This window comes from Alligator sinensis, unplaced genomic scaffold, assembly GCF_000455745.1.
Source record: "Alligator sinensis unplaced genomic scaffold, ASM45574v1 scaffold342_1, whole genome shotgun sequence".
Taxonomy (NCBI): Eukaryota; Metazoa; Chordata; order Crocodylia; family Alligatoridae; genus Alligator; species Alligator sinensis.
The window spans coordinates 180,193-201,359 of NW_005842126.1; the positions used below are offsets into that span (position 1 = coordinate 180,193).

Consider the following 21,167-nt stretch of genomic DNA (forward strand, 5'->3'; position numbering starts at 1 on the left):
TGGAACTCTGCTGGCAGGCGCAGAGGAAATTTCTGTTGCCATGGAGGATCTTTTAATGAAGACGTAATCAGTTTTAGAAGTTTGTTCATCTTCTTGAAGCTTTCATGGGAAATTTCTGCTCAGGAGGGTGAGACTACATAATAGCACTGGCTTAAGCCCTGAGCAGTGCAAAGAGGCATCATGCAATCTTCCCCATACAGTTCCAGACTGGGCATCACTTAAGAAGACACTAGCATCTGCACCAACTCTTAACTGTTTTTGTGGGGGGTTGATAAATGTTGCACTAGCAACTTGGATAAAATTACCAAATATATTTATTTCGATGTGTGGTCTAAACCTCTGAGTAAATTCCTAGCCACAGATTTTAATATTCATTCTTTGATATAACGTCCTGATATCAGTACTTCTATAATAAGTGACTGTGGCCACATCTACATGAGATGCTGACTGCACAGTTGTTACTGCACAGTCATTTAGTACTTGTACGAATGGCTATTCTGTAATGCTGGCTGCATAGTAGCTTGTGCCTTATTCAGCTGGTGGGGCAGCTCCCAGCAAGCCCCCAGCTGAGCAAAGAAGCAAGAGCTATTTAGTCCCAGTGCTGCTCAGCTTTCTGCTCCTGTGTGGAGCCAGAAGTCCCACTGTGCCAAGATGGGGGTGGGGGGCAGAGAGGGGCCTGGTTCTGGCACTGATGATCAACTCCTGGGGGGGACCTGGTTGCTGAGCAGTGCCAGGACCAGGCCCCATGCTGGTGTGGCCAGCCAGGAGCAACTTTGCAGCTACCTGTATTTGCAGGTACTAACTAACTGCACAGTAAACTAATTTACTGTGCAGTAGTTGCTGTGCACGGTTACATGGTGATGCTTTACTGTGCATTAGATTAGTCTACTGCACAGTACTACATATTGTGTAGACAAACCTACTGTAGTCAAAGAATACACATGAATTGCTTCATGGCTATATGGAAGGAGGTGTTAAGGGGCAGAAGATGAAGGAAGGGATCTGTCCTGTGTCCTATCCTGTTCGATGTCTTCATTAACAATTTTGATCATGGAATTGAGCATATGTTAAGTAAACTTGCAGAAGATACCAAGCTTGATGAGGCAGCAGACATTTAATGAAGTATTAAGATTCATAATGACCTGGAGAAATTGGAGAAATACTCTGCAATAAATCCAATGACATTTAATAATGACAAGTGCAAAGTACTGTACTTAGGGTAGAACAATCAAATGCACAAATACAAAAGGGGAAACAACAGGCTAGGCTATGGTAATGCAGGAAAGCAACTGGGAGTTAGTGTAGATTACAAGGTGACTATAATTCAATAATGGGTGTTTATACATTTGGTTAGTTAGCATGTGTTGTTAGCTACTTTTTTAACAAAAGCACATGCTGCCACAAGGCAATGGAAGTGATTCTTCCGCTCTATTCAGCACTGGTATGGCTTCACCTGGAGTACTATGTCATTGCAATTCAGGAAGAAAGTGGACAAACGGGAAAGAGGTCAGAGAGAAGCACAAGTTGGAAAGAGTTCAGAGAGAAGCAGCAAAAATAATCAGAAGTCTAGAAAACATGACAAATGAGGAAAAGAAGAACTGGGATTTTTTAGTCTGGAGAAGAATAGATAGGAAGTTTTGAGAACAATCTTCAAATACAAAAAGAGTTGTTTTAAAGAAGATAGTCATCAACTATTCTGTGCTCATAAAGGGGATGGGAAGGGACAAGAAGTACCAAGTTTAAATTACAATGAAGGAAATTTGTTTTAGATAATAGGAAAACCTTTCTAACTGCAAGGGTGTTTGCGTATTTGGACAAATTTCCCCTCTCTCAGTCACTGGAAGATTTTGCATGCATTATAAAGAAACATTTGTCTGGATCAGTTTAGTCAGGGACGATCCTGCCTTGAACAGGGGATGGACTAGATGATGTCCTGAGGTTCTTTCCAGCCCTGTGAATCTATGGTATGAGGAGCTATATAATTAAGCAACCATGAAAGGTCAAATGAAAATGGTCCTGCATCTTCCACAGTCTCGCTGCTAATCATTAATTAAGCAAAAAGGCCACAGTTTTCCTCTATAATCCTCAACTGCAGTCAGCATTTAATATATGAGTTCAGCATAATTAAATGAGGGACACCATTGAAATTAAGTCAATTTATACACGTGTCCTTTATAGGAATACTTAGTACAGGCTTGATTTAGGGAGATCTTGTCTGCTGACATTAGGTAGCACTATATCCACATAATTAGCCTGGAAACCAAAGAGAGATAGGGAGAAATATGGGGTTTTCTGTGTCTTGGAACTTTAAAAAAGAATCATTTTATGTGTATTTCAATTCAGCCCTACCCTTTCTCTACCTTGAGAGTACTGGTCCAATTTTATTTTCATTTACCTCAGAATAATAGTTAGATTTGTAAATTTTAATCATAGACCCTGGATGCAGAGCATTAACACCATTAGAATTTACATCAGTGTCTAAAATGGACAGATGATCACCTGTTTCAGGGTAGTTGCTTGCTATTGCAGTACTTCAGCACTAGGTTTGATGGGGAAATGATAAACCAGGATAGCTCTGGGCCTGTAATACTTACAGTTGTATGGTTTTATGCCAGATTTTTACAGGGTAATTATGCACTAGATTCAAGTAACTTACATGTGTGTAACACTGTCATTTGTCTACTTCTTGGTTACACTAGTGTAAACCTTGGTTACCTGGTCTAAGTTTGTTATGGATCCAAGCCCATATAGAGCATAGGTGAATTATATCAACAGATTACTACATCAGCTATCCCAATTCTTTGTTTCTGTCAGAATGAAAGGATTTAGAGAAATGCTCCAGATTGTAGGTATGTGCTATTAATACTAAGTTAATCAAGAGGAGTATCTGGAACAGTAAGAGTTACTTAGAAAGCAAGGATTGATTGCTTAAGTATCCCATCCATCTCAGAAGAGGCAGATCTCCTGCTCAAAACCATACTCTGATCTGAAGAGTAACTCATAATGTTCCACCATCTGCCTTGGTCAAGCTAATTCTTCAATTATATAGTGTTCCGTGACAGCAAATTTCACCAACTCAGGAGACATGCATGACTGTCTGAGGGCAGAACTTGGTCCAGGCTGTTTAACTGGGGTGCAAATGAGAAACCTAATGGAGGAGTTAAGATTAGTAGAAGTGTAGAAGGAGAAAAAAACCAGCAAAGGACTCTAATGACTTGACCATTTAAGGGGAAAATGAAAATCATCTTCTTAGGATGTTTATTACATGAAAAGAGTCATCCCTTGTCTGATACAACTGAAATGTGTCCTCTCCAAGGTGAAAAGCCCATAGGTCAGGATCCTTGACAATGCACCCAGCATCAGAATGTCATCTGCATTGCACTGTGACCATCATTCCACGTGTTTGCTGAGACACCACACGGTGACAGTGCCAGAAGGAAAGGTCATGGTGGGCCATCTAGATATATTTTCCAGTGTATGTGATAGGTTGGCTGATTGGATAAGTGCAACAAGACACTTTTGAATGTTTATGGCCATAAATAAATAAACAAACAAACACATTCACAAGAATAATGTTCTAGAACAAGAATGAATTCATTAGATCACATATCACAAGATGACTCAGGGCATTTTATCTTTCTTTCTAATTCTGGCTGTATTTTATGGACATAGAAGTAAGTATCTTGTCCTAAAGCATAGGCCAGGATTTAAAGTTGTTCATCTTGAAATAAATATTGATAACCTTGCTAGATGAAAATGATTTTCCCTGTTTACATCTTATCATCTGTTGACGAAACACTCACCCTGGAGGCTCAAGGAGAGAGAGACTCTGATTGAGGAAACTTGTGTATCAGTGAGTGGCAGAAAGTTCTGAAAAATATCTAGGAAATGGGTAAGTGTGTTTAAGCTTTATTTTCCTTACTTTGATACTGGTTTCACTAACTAAGAAAAATCACAATAACTTTGTGCCATTGATATGAGGGAGCTCCACAGACTAACTGATATTTAAGAAGTGGCTTGAAGGAAAGCTGAGATCTGATAGGTTGAAGGCTCCGAGACAACTTGAAATGCTTGTTTCTCAGTCTTACTATGAAATAACTTGGTCCACTGAATAGGACACTGAACAGAGAAACGGATAACTGGATTCTACTGTATGGTTCTGCTGCTGACCTACAGTATATCCTTGGGGAAATCCCTTTACCTATCCTTCCATTATTTTTCTGGCTTGTCATTTAGACTATACATTCTTCAGGATGCACATTATCTAATTACAGTTCTCCCAGCCCAATCTCAAATTGAGGGCTCAACATACAGATGAAGTACAATTAATAGTAAAGCTCTTTCAGCACCAAGACAATTACACCTACTGAATAGATAGACAAACACAAAGGTGATGAGGGCAAGCGCAGCACAGTACCCATATGTTCAACCTGCATACCAAGTAATATACATAACAAGACATACATAGGCCAGTGTGTCTGCATAGCTACCACAAGGTCACTATTCCATCCATATCACCAATCAGTCTTGTCCATCTCACAGGTTATCTCAGTCATCTATGATCTGGTCCAGTATATCTGCTGTAGCTCCATGTACAGAATGGAAAAGGGGCAATGGAGAGTTGTCGTGTATAGCTCTAGATTCCTTATTTTCTGCTCCCTTTTTTCTTGCTTCTTTGGGGAAGAGCTTAGGAAATGAGGGAATTTGCTTGATCCATGCCCTGTTTTTGGAAATCAAGGCATACTAAGTTTTCCTACAGAGGACAGAAAAGCAAGGAAGTCCTTTATCAATCTTTTCATCACATCCCGTCTCACTGGGAGTGCAGAGTAGTATCTTCACATATGACTTCTGTGATGTCTCAGGTCACCTTGCTCTTTTTAGCTGCACCTTGCATTTCAGATAGGATTTCTTGACTGTTACATGTTCAGAAGCCAAAATTCAAAGCATGCACAGCACAGATGCATGCAGAAAACTGATGGCACAGGGTTGAACTTCAGAGCTGGATTTACACTGCATGAATTATAGGCAACAAAGAGCTTTAGCCATCATTACAGGTATTCCTAGAGATCTTGTAAAATTCATTAGAAAAGATACAAGGTTTCCATAAAAATATGCATTGGAGATCTAACCTATTTTAACTCACACAACTGTAAATAGGAGCTTTGTTAGGCTGCCAGGTAGCGGAAAGCTCTTCACAGAGTATCAGCCCACTTGTCATTGTGTATTTACAGACATCTATCAACTCCGTTCACAAAAATGCACAGACTGTGTGATCATTTTGGAGGGATTACACAAGTGGGTGTCTAGGTTTTGTTTGGAGATACCAAGATTAATGTAAAATATTTTCAGATTTTCCATTTCCAGTTCCCTTTCTTTGCTACATGCTGAGTTCAATGCTCAAGTGTTCCCACTGACATGCCAGTGCTGATAACAGTGACATTTTCTGTACACCCACTGCAGAGAAAGCTCTTGACAGCCAGAGGACAACTGACTTAAAATCTGTGTGGCAAATTATGAAAAGCAAAGGCAAACAAAACAAGAAAACAAAACTCTTCTTTCTTGGCTTCTCTGAAAACTCTAGAAACAGTTTGACCTTTATATAGACAGGTACCATTCACATCAACTTCAGTAAGACCTACACATTTGTATATAAGGAGAGAACTAGACATTCCTCCTAATCCAGATTTCTCCAGGTGAAGTAACTGCTGTATGATGCAGAAGTATATCAATCTATCTGAAGATTTGATGTTTTGAAGCTAGGTTTAGGTAAGGGCTGGTACGGGTTGTCACAACCCAAAGGGTGTGATTTTTGTTTTTGTGTGCTTCGGCACTGCTAAATTGTTCCCGCTAAATTATAGCTTCTTTGCACGGTGGAGTTTTCTGCTGCAAAAGAGAACCCCGGTGCAAGGGAGAATTTCCCGCCAATTTGAAGCTTTCTTTGCAGGGTGCATTTCTTTGTTGCAGCGCAGAAATGCTCGTTGCAAAGAGTTCCCGCCATTTGTATGCTAATTCGAGTCCCATTATTGGCCAGTTCTAAATTATTCACACGGGGCGGCTAGTGATTGTCTTGCTAGCCGTATAAGAGGCTTGAGTGGTTTCCGCTCAAGTTGGAGGACTCCACGAACACCGGGAGGGGGAGACTTCACCCTGTGTGAAGATCTCTATGCGCTGCGGATCCTTACGGACCCAGTGCAGTTCAAGCAGGCAACGGAGGTCTGATCAACCTCTAGCCTCTCCCCGTCGTCGATCGCAGTCCAGATGTATCCCTTCCCGCGCGCAAAAGAACCGGACCCATGGAGCCTAGCAACCTTCGTGTGAGTCCTTGCCGGACGACTTCAGAGCTCTTCTACCCGGGTTCGAGTCCTGCAGGTTTATCTTCCCGTCGCCGAAAACCCTTGCGACGTACCCTCATGTTTTACATCTTCCCGTCGCTGAAAACCCTTGTGACGTACCCTGGTGCCCTGCAGGTTCGAGTTTTGTTTTGTTTTCTGTCTGTAACCGCAACTCAACCAAGTTTTCCAGCCTACACCACTGCCATCTCGGTGTAAGTAAACAATCTTTTAAACTACCGCTAAGCGTTTGTGCCTAATTCCAGCTCAACGGCCTTCCCTCTCCAACCCGGCGTGCCCAGGCTGCTGGCCACAGCCCGCATGCAGCACGGAAAAGGGCTCGGGTCGCTCCTGGCCCGCACACGGGTATGAAATGTGGAAATTACTTCAGTAATAGGGAGAAGAGGGAAAAGAGAGAGAGAGAGAGAGAAAAAGCAAGAGAGCCTGTGAAAGTAAGTAGAAGAACATTCCAAAGTGTGACAAAAAGCAGAGTGGCAGAAGCTTTCCTGCCTCCCTGGAGGAGCCTTATTTAAGAAACAGCAGAGTTCTCAGAAGGGTGAACACTTTCTATATATTCTCAAATGTGTGAGTTAGAAATCTAAACTGAGACTACTTAAAATAGCTGTATGTAAGCAAGAGTGGGCACTGTATCAGCATAATTTACATATATGATATCCAACACTGATAGAATTTGCCAGTCAGATGTTCTCCCTCAAGTACCAATTCTGTTCACCAAATTCAGAAATTTGAGGGAGTGGCAGGTATAAATTTCTTTAAACCATTCTGAACTACCCCAAACAATTTTTCCAGTTTTTTCTCTAACACAAGCACGCCTACACTACATGCCTGGAGGTAAAGGAAAGCACAATATATAAGGTAACACAAGTCAGCTGTAAAGTATTATTATCAAAACAAATATGGCCCCAAATTTTATATTTCAGAAAAAGATTTTACAAAGTCCAAGGCCAAGGCAAAAGGTTCTCCTGATTCTAAATCATTCTTTCTAAACTATTTGAACCCACAAAATTAAAGTACTGTCATAGTGTATGAGGAAGCTTAATTGCCTACAGACTGAATGAAAACCAGAGTAAGATCAATTGTTTTCAATTGATTAACAGAATGAAAGATGAAAACAGAAGAGTACAAATTGAAAAGTAAATAAAGGTTTAAGAGCTTTTAGTAATTGAATCTGGTTGAACTCTGGATTCATGAATGCTGTATGTGATGGATAATATATTATTTAACAGGTTATTCAAAGGGTATTTTTCACACAAGTATCAAACTATACATATAAAGCACATATACAATGTCATTAAATAATCTATTTCTATTCCAGCATAAATGGAAACATAATAGAAATCTTTCACAATATATGAACCATGTTTTTCTTGTAAATGGAATTCACTGAGGAAGCCATTACCATACTATGAAAGAACAATGTCTGTGATAAGGAAGACATTAATATGATCAGAGTTGTTGTTCAGAAATTTTATAACTAAAAGAATGTCAAAGGAGCTGATAATACTTTTCGGAAGAATTTCATTTTGTTTGTTTAATTTCATTCTTTCCAATGTTGTATTGTTTTATGACTATGCATACAGCAACATCAAGACAGCTGATTGTATATTACTTATTTTTTCTATTCTTTATCACTGTCCCCTTACTCTCTTGCACAAATTGCTGTTTGTTCTTTTTGGATAACATTAGGAAAGGAGAATATGAAAAACTGAAATTTAGGGACATTTCAGAATTTAAATACTATACACCAGAAGTTAGATTTAAGACTAATTCAATTTACAAAAACAGAACTGCAGCTATGGCAGTCTAATCATCCTGACAATCTATATGCTAAGAAAGAATGTGTCTTTCTAAACCTAAATTCTTAGGTGTTTTTTCTTATGAAACATTTTCTGATGTAAATTCTTTTAAAAAATTCTGAAAAAAACAAAACATCCTGTCAGCACTGTACTCATTTCCTATCTCTGAACTACAGTATACTTAATATACAGTCCTTTGGTTGTAACTAATAATATAACACTAGCCTACTAAAATCACCTAATTAGCTTTTGGATCTTTGAGAAGGGAATACTTTCATTGCTAATAATGGGGAAAGAATAAATGTCAACCCTTGTGGAAATCTAAGTATTTGGGTTCTTCTGGGATCTTCTCTGTTCCTGCACTGGTCGTGAGACAGTAATACTGGATGGCTGACTTACTCAACCAGTAGCTGCCAAATGATAAACCTGAGGTGATTCTGTCTACCTCACCCAGCAGAGGTCAGTCAAGTAAATGTTTCAATGGAAACTTACAAGTAGCATCCATGGGGAGATGTAACTTTTTTTTTTTAGTAATAACATTAGACTGGGAGTTGCTGCAAATTATGGAAGAGATGACTGTGATCCAAAAGAACAATGCTCTTACATTTCTCTATTTGTCTTTTTCCCCCTGAAAGGCCATACGTGTTAAGAGGACAAACATTATGTACACACTCTAACTGGGTTTACAAGCAGCATTTGCTTCCTTAAAAACATCAAAGCTAACATGTGAAATGAATCGACCTTATTTAAAAGCATTTCTACTACCTGCATATTTCCAGTTGCAGAGGTCTTTCTGTTTCTTCCATGGGTTAGCACAGTCCATAATGCATGCCATAGGAATGAGGCTAAGATGCAAAAACTACCTGCAATCCAGTTAGATTTTCCATTCAAGGATAGATCCATTTTTTATTTACTTTGGTCTCTTGGTTTACTAAAAGTAATTTGGTAGGTGTTTTCAATGCCCTCCCCAGTTCTGTAAGCAGTGCCTAGCTAGAGAAGCATAGATACCCTTGCAAGAAAGAGTGAATGCTGTCCCACAATTCAACATATTCCCTGTACCTATAAGGGAAAAAAAGTGATGGCGTAATGACAAGTGTGAAACAGGTACAGGAGCCTACAGAGAAAATGTGCATAGCATAGCTTGAAAGGTAATTTGCTCTGATAACCTAGAGCTTCTCAAATGAGCCAAATCTATTAGCACAATCCCTGGCATTTAACAGTTCATACTGTCAGTCATCTGTTAGCTGCTTTCTCCTTTTAATAAATGAGGAATGAAAAAATATATACAAAAAGCAAAATTTGGGGGCCAAAGGGAATGAAACATACGCTATCCTGGTAGGTTTCTCAGTTATTTGATAGCAGAGGAATGTAGATTCAAACTACTCCTGGGTTTCATTTCAAGTTCTAGAAAGGAGTGTGTTCCAGTGGGTTTATAAACTGCTTTGCTTCCCAGTCTGCCTTGTCCCTTTGTTCCACTCTGTCCCACTCCACCACACATCTGTCCACGTGCTGTCCCTCCCCTCATATCCAAAAGCCTTAACTTCTGCCAAATTTAAAGTTCCTGATCCAAAATACAGAGATGCTAGATTATTTCAACAAAACAGTTGTAGGAACATTTTAATGTCGGCAAGCAGCACATTTTTCGTTAATACTCCCAGTAATGGCTAGATTGTTTTAGTTGAAATTATCCAAATAAATTAAGTTTAAAGCAGATACTTCAGAGTTTAGCCTAAGCACATAGAGCAATAAGCAATTGAAAACAGTCTTAAAAGAGGAAATGTTATATAACCAATGACTGAGAATGCTACCAGCTCCCCTTGTAAATAGAGTGCAGAAAACATTTAGTTTTCAACAACAGAATTAAGAGACAAAAGGTGTAATACAGAGTTAATAGTTGCAGTCTATTTTTCCAGACTTGAGGTATAATCTGCAGGATTATACTTTCATTGTACAGCAAATGTAAGGGTATGGCTGTAGATATAATGTGAACAGTGAAACATTGTGAATGAGATGCAACATAATTCTCCCTATGATTGTGTATATACAACTGTGCAGAGACTGACAGGAAAAGAGTTTTAAGTATCTCTCTAAGTACCAAGCAACAATTTGATTACTGTCAATCCTGAACACTTAATCATGAATCAGCCCCTTCCCTACCCAAATTGAGATTGACTCAACCATCACGAGAGTTTCATCTTCTTTTTATTTGACTATTGGGCCTTTAGAGTATATTCAGCTTAAATTTTAAGTGTTTTTCCACAATAATAAGAGCATCTTACTCTTTCTTTTTAATAAGGCAAGGGTGTGTCTACATGTCACGCTATGTAGCTGTAGCAACACGCTACATCACTGTTGTGATACAATACACTACGGTGACATTGCAATCATGTGTGTCTACATATGACCAGTAGCTACTTCACTGTAGTGGCACACTCCCTCATTATACATTACCAGCTAACCTGTTGATTAACTCCAAAAAGTCCTAAGTGGACACTGTTCTGCCTGCCTTTGTCTTACTGAAGTTGAAGACACACACACACAGACACCGCTCAGCATTAGCTAGCATGGGGGTGGTGTGACCGTGACCAGATGCTGGTTAGGGTCTGTGCTGTGGGAGAGAAGAGGATCCCTGCTTGAGCAACAAGAGGCAACGGTGGGTGGGAGGGGGCAGGAAGAAGCCAGGCAGACACTGCTGTGCCTGCAGTTCCACACCCCCTTCTCAGCCAGCCAGAGCAGTGATAGTGCTCCAGCTAGGGAAGTCAGGGGTGGGGCCAGCCCTGCTCTCTGAAGTAGACAGTCCAGCCCAGGGCTGAAAGGCATGCTGGGATGCTGGGGGGACTCTTATTTAACTTAAATCAGGAAGAGGTCTGGGATGCAAGTTCCATAAACTGGTTTGAGCCAAATCAGTTAAATCTGATACTACATTAAACCAGGTTTATCTTAGACCAGTTTTGGCCATTTTGAACAGGTTTATGTGCACTGAACTTATGTTCTGTTACAGGTTTAAACCAATTTCTGATCACTTAAACAAGTTCAGTTGATGTGTAACTTCTGTCCCTAGGCAAAGAGTCCAGAAACCCTGCAACCAATATGTCAACTGGTAACAGTTACAACTCTAAACCTAGCAACAATAACTGGGCTTCGTGACAGCCCTGCAGGCTCTGTGGACACCAGGATCAAAGAATAACTTTCTTCTCTGGCCTTTAGAGCCAGGTGGCCTGCTGGAGCTTGGAGAGCTTCAAAGCACAATTTAACAGTGCTTAGTGTTTATATGATGCTGATCTTGCTTCACATTCCTGAAAAAAATCTATTATGCACTGTGGGTGCCTTTATTAATTTAGTAAAGTGCCCAGCTGGTATGGCAATAGCATGCTAAATATCAGTTAAACCTACTAATAAATTGTAAATATATATTTTGCAACAAAATCATAGAATTGAAGTTAAAGAACATGTTGTTAACATTAAAGAAACTACTTCCTTGTTATCTTAATCTCTCTTGTTCTTAGTGCTGCCTTTTTGGACCTTTGGGATCAATTTGAACATGCGTGTCATAGCTCTACTTACTGTTAAAATACGTTCCCTAGCCTTGCAAGGGGTACAGACTGAGTGGAACTTTGGCCCCATTTCAGTAAATGGCCAAACTTTAACTGACTTCAGTGGGATATGATTTCACCGTGTAACTGGAGCAGTCTGAAGACAATCAAATGAAGAAGGGATGAAGTTGACTGTGAATATCCAAAATGACTAGTATGTCATTTCAGGGAGAGGACACATGTCATTCCACTACTTTTAAAATTCCTGAAATCTCTCATGGTATAAGTAATTACCAAGTTGTAGGAAGTTTTCAGATATAGAAATAATTTCTATGGAAATTCTGTCTTGCAGCTTTAACTGAAGACTATATGACCTTTGTGTTAACAGCTGAAATTAAACCCACAGTTAGATATATACTTGCAAACAATACTAATGAAGGAGAGCATAAAGTGCGAGGTATAAAAAATGATCACAAAATGTACTCCTTCTTTTATAAAAAAAACATTCTTATGCTATCTGTCTTTTATTCTGTCCCCCCATTTTACACAAAATATGATTACCATGAATGATACAGTAGCTGGTAGTTCTTTAAACATTTTTCTTTTTGAAAAATAATAAAAAGGGCATGTTATCAACATTGGATGAGAGAGAAAAGTAAGACTGCTTTGCCATGACCTTTTTTGCATCTGATTAGTAATTACTCTTTTCCAGGGGCAGAATCTCAGACTGTCAATCAAATGTGGAAAAGAGCACCATCTAGAGGAATGCAATACCACAGCTTCTGGCAAGTATTTGGTGCCTCTAAATTGTTTAAAAACACAGCTGAGTTTGCAGCATGATTATGTTTTCCATAGTTCCATTTTTACTCAGTTTCAGAATCTGATTTGAGAATATATTATACTTAAGAGACACCATTTGTGTTTGTTTATTTTAGAAAAATAATTTGTCTAGAAAAACAGCTGTTTCCATTGTGGCCAAAAGTGTATTTTCTCCTGCAATTACGTTCAGTATATCTCTGAGCGCATTTATATTTTAAGTGAATACACATGCATTTACAATGTTTGCATAATTTCCCCATAATTTTTCTGAGTGTCTGTATAACAGGTTTTCTCTCTGGGCTTGATACTACTCTTCAATTGACATAAATAAGGGCTTCATCACTTGTAAACGGAGTAGGACACCACCCACTGAAATTAAATCAATGTACTCTCTATCTCTCTCACCCCAGTAAATAGTTCTATTTCCTGCAATAGATTTAATAGTCTCCACCCTTAAGTGTTTACAAAAATTGGGGAGGTTTCACAGGTTATCAGATAAAAAAAGAAAAGCTTTCATATTCAGATCTATATTCTTTTTTTCCCTTCTCCTGATGCCTGTACACCAGGTAGTCAGTGAGGCCTCAGGTCGGCAAAGCGCATGGGCTTGTTTTGTTGGATCAGGATCTCAGAGTTTTGCAACAGATCTGTAAATTAGTTTGGGATCAGTATTTGGAAAAACATCATCTGTGTTTGGAAATCAGCTTGGGGAAGATAAACTTCATTAGCTTTTATCCTTTGGAGATAGTTATTTTGGCTAGCACAAGAAGTTAGAGTGGGTATTTATAAACTATTTCTGTAGTTTATTCCATATAGCATTTGTTTTCCGCCTGTAGGCCTACACTCAGCTGGACCAACCCCAAAGCCCTTTCTACATATGCTCCTGCAACATTTCTAACCAAACCCTGATTTTTGAAATATTTTAAAAGGATAGAGCAGAAACCAATACAATGATTTATAGAGATTTCTTGGTAACAAATCGGATACCATCTTGCAACCACCCTAGACTGCTAATGTCAGACAGCTGAGATCTATCCTTGGCAAAGGGCTTCGTATTATGCAATGTGGAAGATTCAGGTTGGATTCTTTGTTTGATACTCATACCATTAGCTAGGACAAGGTTATTTAACACAGGGGGTGGCCACACAGCTAAATAAAGCACATGCCAGGGTCTGATTCACTGACATTTTCTTCCCCAAAAGTCTTACCTTCTCCACTTTTTTCAAGCACTCAAAAAAGGCTATTTTTCCCAGTCTGCTACCATTGTATCGTATGTTGATTTCTTCCAGCCTATTAAACTTAATCACCTTTGTATCAAAACCATTTAGGTCTGTAGACTGATTTCTCTCCATCTTAGTTTCATAAATCAGTGAGCATTCGTGCTCTTTTATGTCTCCCTTTTCTTGTCTGTAACGAGACAAAATGTGACACATTAATGTCATTTGTTCATTTATCTTAGGAAAAAATGTCAACAATGCAATATAAACTTTAAATATTTTTCCTCTTAAAATTTGTGGATGTGGTTATTTCTTATCAAAATGAAGAATTAATAGAAATAGATATTAAGAGCGAAATGTTCTAGTTTCAGAATGTCAGGTAATTTAAATGGGTTACAATATATTGAATTTTATTTTAATTATTCACTATGGTCATTTAGTTTCATGTTGAGAACCATGCCTTCAAAAAAGAAAATGTGTGTATATATATTAGTGTATTATATATTAGTGACACTGGCCTGCCTTACATACTATTACCAATTTTAAGACTTCATGCTATGTCTCTGTCTGTGTCTACTATGACTTCAGCAAGAGATCCACAAGGACCTACCATGCTGTTACTGAAGTAAATGAGAGTTTGGGGCACTAAAGGAGGTAGATGAGGCTGAAACACAACCCAGGCTTTTCCACTGTTAGTCCTCTTGGCACACTGCTGACTCATATCCATCTTACTGTCCACTATAAACCCCAGGTACTTTTCTGCAGAGCTGATGCTTAGCCAGTCAGTTCCCAGCCTGTAGCGGTGCATGGGACTCTTCTGTCCTAAATGCAGGAATTGCACTTGTTGTTGTTGAACCTCATAAGATTTCTTTTGGCCCAATCTATATTAATTACAATATTAGAATAGCTGTATGGACCATCTATCATCTATTCCAGGAAAAAAAGTGATTTGATTCCAAAAACATGACTTTTTTTTTTGAAAGCTCATTAATATAGAATTAATCTGGAATAAAAGTCAGAATGGTATCCTTACAGGTTATTCCAGAATAGCTATCCCAGTAAGTTTTCACCCAATCCATTTTCTTAAGTGACTTAGGTTCTCTGCAAAATGTTATCCCCAGGTAAGTTTCCATAACAATGTATTACATATTGACAAATTGTCCCCTAGTTCAACAGATCCTGAAGGGAGAGGGGAAGAACCTATTGTAAAATTCCAGTGATAAAGGGACATTCTTAACTTGTTTTATAACCTGAATCTGAAGGGTTTTCATGATTTTTTTGTAAACCTTACACTAACCTTTTTGGAAGCCCAAATACAAAAGCAGTGGATTAGTGCATGAGCCCTTGACAGGTGTAAATGATCAGTCCTGTAATACTAATGACTATTTGCATTTTGATCATAGTAACACAGAAAAATAATATGTGATTAGGTATGCAATTAAATGTGATATTTTGTCTTTCATTTGGGCATATATTCCCTTTCAAAAAGAAAAAAGTCTCACAGCATTTCTACAAAAATCTATATTTCGATGTAGATACCCTCCCACAGACTGTGCTAGGTAGGTTGGCATTCCAGCTGACTTTACCCATCCTCCTTCCAATCAGCAACATCCACTCTTTGACTGCAACATAGCCCTCAGGAGGGGGAACGTTGTTATTAGAGCGCTTTTCCTGTGCAAAATTCCACTGAGTGGGCTTTCTACTTTTGCTATATGTACTAACTATTTCAGTTAGCATAACCCAGACTTTGTAGATCTTCTGATTAGAATATGCCTCACCACAAACATGGTAAAGTCATTAGACCAAACTACTGGTGGTACCCAAGTAAAAATCACGCCTGGGGTTCAGTGATTACTCAGAGGCTGTGAAACATTATTGAACTATGTGGCTGCAAAGATGGCTTCCAGCTGTGTGAGAGTCCCTTCGTGACCATGGAAAACTTAAATAGTTTTTCCACAGTTCCTCAATGAACACAGTTCCCTGGGGCTGTGAACAGCAAATGCACCAATCTGCCTACTAAGAACTACAAGCCCTAAAGAAAGTGCCTGTTGTTCTCCAGCTGACTCATGTTCACAGTGAACTGGGGGAAAAAGACTGAGGGGGGTGGCAAGCCCAAAGACCTGATTGTAATCAGCTGGGTTTCAGAAGGCAGTTAGGGAGAAAGTAAGAAGTCATTGACCAAATGTGTTAGTCTACTCCTACTTCAGCACTTCCTTGGAAGTGTCACTCCGGGCCATTTGTAGACCTGCTCACGGTTGACTGATTTGCATCATACAGTCCAAATTAAATTTCAATTCAAATTAAGGGTTAATAGATGATCAAGGGGAATTGCCCCAACCAGTAGCCCATGTGCTTGAGCAGGGCTGGGGGCTTAGTCAGGATATTGATACTTAGAATACTTACTTAAGGTGAGGTGTTGTTGGCACATATGACTTTGTAAAGCTGTTACTGTGTGCCTGATAGCCTCTGTTGAGTTCCTAAGGACTGTTTTTTTCCTAAAAGCAACACTGGATACACATGCTAATTAACACACTTTAAATTGCCTAATTTGGACTGCCCTAGTATGCATTAACGTTAATCCTTGTTCAACGAGGATTAGTTCATTAGATTATAGCCAATTTTAATTCAGACTACAAGTGACTACGTGTATATGGTGAAGGCTGTAGTCTGGATTAAACCTATAAAAACATAACATCTATAAACAGCCATAGTGAATAGGCAGAGGCTTTGAGGGGAAAAGTGACTGTCAAATTTGATTGCAAAGAGCATTCCACAGTAGTGGTAAAGCCACTACATCTTTGGCACCGTGAGAAAGTGGAAACCTGTAGTCCTTTGAGTTAATTTTTTTCAGAAATCAGTGCCTATTAATGGGCCTACAGCTAGCTCTTTCCACAGATGGAGACTTTATCTCTTTTGCTTGTATCTTCTAACTCTCTATGCCAAGGGTTGTTAACCTTTTCAGATTCAGGGAGCCCCTTAGAAAGTGCCAGCTTTTAACTTTCATTTGTTTTTTGAATATGGAAAAATAACGGGGCAATTCGTCTGTTGCAAAAAAGTCAAAAAGACCACAATAAATTGACAAGCTTCCAGCAGACACCATATTGACTACTATGGATGTCAGGTCTCTGTACATCCCTATGAGGATGGATTACAAGCAAAAAAGAACATTAACTAGGATGCTGCTCTGTTTCCATTGCATTTTCCTGCTTTGTCCTCATGCAGAGCTATTTCAAATCTGGGGACTCCCTATACAAATGAATAGCACTGTCATGGGGACATGTATGCTCCCTTCCCACCTGCCCCCAAAATAGGGCAATATATTTATGACAGACCTTGACGTTTGTTTTCTCTGCAGCTGTCCCCTTATCCCCCTGATATAACTATGGTACATTGATGACCTATTGGTTGTATGGACACACAGGAAGGAATCTAGAGAAATTTCACCAGGACTTCAACAATGTCCTCCCCTGCCTCAAACTACCTCTGAGTAATCCACCCAGAAAACTAATTTCATAGACATCACAATGAAGGTCTGTAATGGCTACATTGCCACAACATTGTATTGGAAACCCTCTGACCACCACCACTACCTACATGCTGCCAGCTTTCATTCTAAACTCACCAATAGATCCATCATCTACAACCAAGCTCTATGTTACGACCGTATCTGCTCTGCTCTGACTGCCTGGGATGCAAGCACTGATTTCTACTATTACAATGCAATCCTCAAACTGTAGTCACTCAAAACAACAAAGCCAGACTCAGACCTCACTCCTACCTGCTACAATACCAACCCCAGCACAATGACAACAGAATCTCTCCAATTGTAACATACATCTCCATGCTTGAACACTTTGGACATATCAGTTATGACTTCCAGCCCCTAAAGTCACAGATATTTTCTACTGGATGGAGCCACCATGCCTGGTTGTGTGGTGCAAATCTGTCTTTTGGTCTACACAATGATGATGCATGCATAATAGAGGTAAAAGTGTGTTTAGAGATGGACAGGAATACACCAGGAGTTGGCAGCTTATTGCCTGCAAAGAGATTGGATCCAGCCCATGAAAGTCTGATCCAACCCCCATTTTACTAAAGGCATGGCTCCCTGCCTTGTGCAGAGGGAAGGCTACTCTTTCCTCCCTGCCTCAGCTTACCGTTGTTGCTGATATTGTGGCTTGAAATTGTTGCTTGCCACATTTTTTTTGTCAGTGGCTGCATTAAGATAGGGTGAAATAAGCCATCCTCACAGAGCAGGGAGGGCTGGGGCAGCAGCAGGGGATCAGAAGTCTACAGTAAAGGCTGGGTCACAAAGGGTGGCCTGCTGTTAGTTGCCTCTGCCAGGGGTTGGAAACTATTTACTAAGTACTAGTAAAAATAAGTTATATCCTTTTCCTTTCTCACTCTGTTTTTTAGGTTACAAGCTCTTTAGCCAAGCCCCATTTTACTTCATGTTCTTTGAAATGTACTGCATACTTTTGGGCACTGTATTAATTCATAAACTTTAATTTAAGGTCTGCCCAGAACTTCATCTGTGACTTGTGGTTTTTCACATATGAGCCAGACACTGACAAGACTTAAGTAAGGAGGTGGATACTATTACATGGTAGCTGGACTTGTTTACATCCTAGTACATTGGCATAGTTTATCCTGACATTAGATTGACTTGGAAATATACAACCTAGGAACAGTATGTAATAACAGATAATTAAAACTAAACATATAATTCAAGGAGGGAAACAAGATGTAACCTGGAAAGAATTATTAGTTAGTCAACTTCAGCTGCTAAATTGCAATGCTAATTGAATATTTATGCTTCCCTAAAAAATAAAACCCAAGCTATGTTCTGTGCAGTGTAGCCTATTGGGAATACAGACTTTATCTAGGAACACAAAATTCTTATTTTGCTTAAGCCCTGTGTCAAACTGGAGCAACACTGTGGTGTTTCACCTTACAATTTGCCTGAAAGTCTCAGGCTCTATTTAATTTGTTTTAAAGTTCTTATATTTACACTTAAAACTTGCACTTTTGAGTGGTGATAGTGCATGTCTTAAGGATATTTAATATAATTCAAGTTTTTTTTACTGAACAAGGAGCATGGTCTCAAGTTGCAGGAAGTGAAGTTTAGGTTATTATAAAAAAAAACTCTCTCACTAGGAGGGAAGTAAAGCTCAGGGACAGGCTACCCCAAGAGGCTGTAGACTCTCCATCCCTGGAGGTTTTAAAGACCCAGGTAGACAAAGCCTTAGCTGGGATGATCTAGTTGGGGATGGTGCTGCTTTGAGCAGGGGGTTGGACTAGATGACCTCCTGAGGTCCCTTCCAACTCTAATCATTCCTATGATTTGAAACATGGAAGACAGCAACATTGATTGAAAGACCAATGGCAACAGCTAGTGGTTACAGCTGGTAAGTGCATAACACCCATAAGAAAGGAAATAGTGAAGAGAAAAAGAAAAGGAGATCAACTATGTCCTGTACTTATCCTACAAAATACTATGCATATAAGTTGGAGCCCGGTCAACCCTATATTGTGGAGAGCAGAGTGGAGCTGGAGATCTCACTGGCAGGACTGTGGACTGAAGGAACTTGACTCAGACTTGGGGGTCAGCTGCAGGCTGCTGTTTGAGCACTCTAGGGACTAAAGGCTTGTTTGGGGACCCCTCCAGAGGTGTGGGAGGGAAATAAGGTAAAAGGTTTCTTTACCTTTTTACCTGTTCCCTCCCTTTGACCTGTTGGCTTGTGACCCTAACCCCTATGATTTTCTATATAAAAGTGGGAACTTCCCCCTTGTTCTTGTGCCAGTTCCTGGGGCTGCAGGGTTGACACAACTGGATGTGGATTCTTTCCCCACAGCAACAATGTGGTGTTGCTGGGGCTTCAATCATGAGAGAGACAGCAAACTCCTGTCACTCATGAGGGAGAGAGAATACACCAGTGGTTTTCAACCTTTTTGAGACTTGAGGCACCCCTTGCTAAATGCTGCCCCTTCGTTTTTCCCTTTTTTGCATACAGAAAAATAGGTCAGCTTTTTTTTTCTACTGAAAAGACAACAGAGCTCCACTAGGCATTTCTATTTGAGATCCCTCCTGGGTTTATTCTGTGAATTGTGCTTGGACCCCTGAGAGGCAGTGTTGCCAGGTGCGCCCCCCTGAGAGACTCTCAGGCCACTCTGGTGGAGAATCACTGCAACCCACCATGACATTTGGGCGACCAGCTTCTCCCTGGGAGGCAGCATTGCCAGGTGTATGGTAATTATTGCATTTGTACAATAACTTTAGCCCTCGTGCAATGTATGATCAGCAACAGTAAAAGTGTTCAAAACATACAGCATTTTTGGAGACCGCTTTGATGCAGTGCACCAAAACCCAAGTCACTCTTGGGGAATCTTAACTGACTTTTGAGTTTGCTGTCGGCACTTTCATCTGATTGCTTGCCTCAGAATGACAAAATCTTTCACCTTTGATGACCCACTTCTCACTCACTTAGTGGTGACTTAAAGGGAGCAATCTAAAGTAAGTAAGATGACTTATTTGTGTATTTTTTCGGTGTGCAAGACCTTTTCAGAAAATACGATTATTTTGAACTTCCAATACGAGATACACAAGGCTCTTGGATGATAACTTTTATTAGACCAACAAAATAGTAGCAAAAAAAATTCCTTTCTTTGCAAGCTTTTGGGCACATACACCCTTCTTCAGGCTGAGGAGAAATCAAAGCTTGTACACGCCCTCTTAGGTAGAAAAGAAACTCCACTTTGCACAGGGACAGAATAAACGTCCACCCTCTATCTCAGAGCCCTTTTGTGCAGAGCGAAGTGCAGATTCGGTGGTCTCCCCTGGAGATGCCCCATGCCAGAGGCGGACAGAGAGGCGAAACATCTTTCTTTCTTGCTTAGCAATGAAGTTTGCTTCTTTCCTTCCTTGGAGATCTCAGGACAACAGCAGTCTCCCGGCACCTGAGGAAGAGTGACTGCGCCCCAAAGCTTGCAAAGAGCCTTGTTCCAACTACTCAGTAGCTCTAAGAAAAGATATCACGTCTCCCCAAAGAACCAGTACGCTCTTTTCGTATTTAAGACCTGCAGCAAAGCCCAAAAAGCTGTGTGTGTGTGGGGAGGGGCAACCCTGTGAAAGAGAAAATGAGCGAGCGAGACCGCGGGCCGGGCCAGCTCTCCGCAGGCCCGTGAGGGCGGGATGCAAAAGACTACATCTCCCAGCGCTCCGCCAGCGCCGGGGGAGGCTCCTCTCGCTTCCTGCCCGCGCAAATCCTCTCCCCGCTGCGGCCGGGGCCTGTGCGGGAGCTCGGGGCAGGGGCATGGCCGGGGCCGAGGCGGAGGCGGGGGCGCGGGTGCAGTGCCCCGTGTGCGCGCTGGAGCTGCCCGCCTCGCACATCAACGCGCACCTGGACTGCTGCCTGCAGGGCGCGGGGCCGGAGCCCTCCTGCAAGAAGCCGCGTC

General features: G+C 40.4%; 1 protein-coding gene across 2 annotated transcripts in view; it reads right to left on the reverse strand.

The window, feature by feature from the left end:
* Window positions 1-21,167, reverse strand: part of MYLK4 (myosin light chain kinase family member 4) — a 96,980-nt gene that overhangs the window by 64,510 nt on the left and 11,303 nt on the right. For both annotated transcript variants that reach the window (XM_025205723.1, XM_025205724.1), the window contains one exon: window positions 13,704-13,902. In XM_025205723.1, the coding sequence (XP_025061508.1) occupies window positions 13,704-13,902 (199 nt within the window). The remainder of the gene's footprint in view (window positions 1-13,703; window positions 13,903-21,167) is intronic.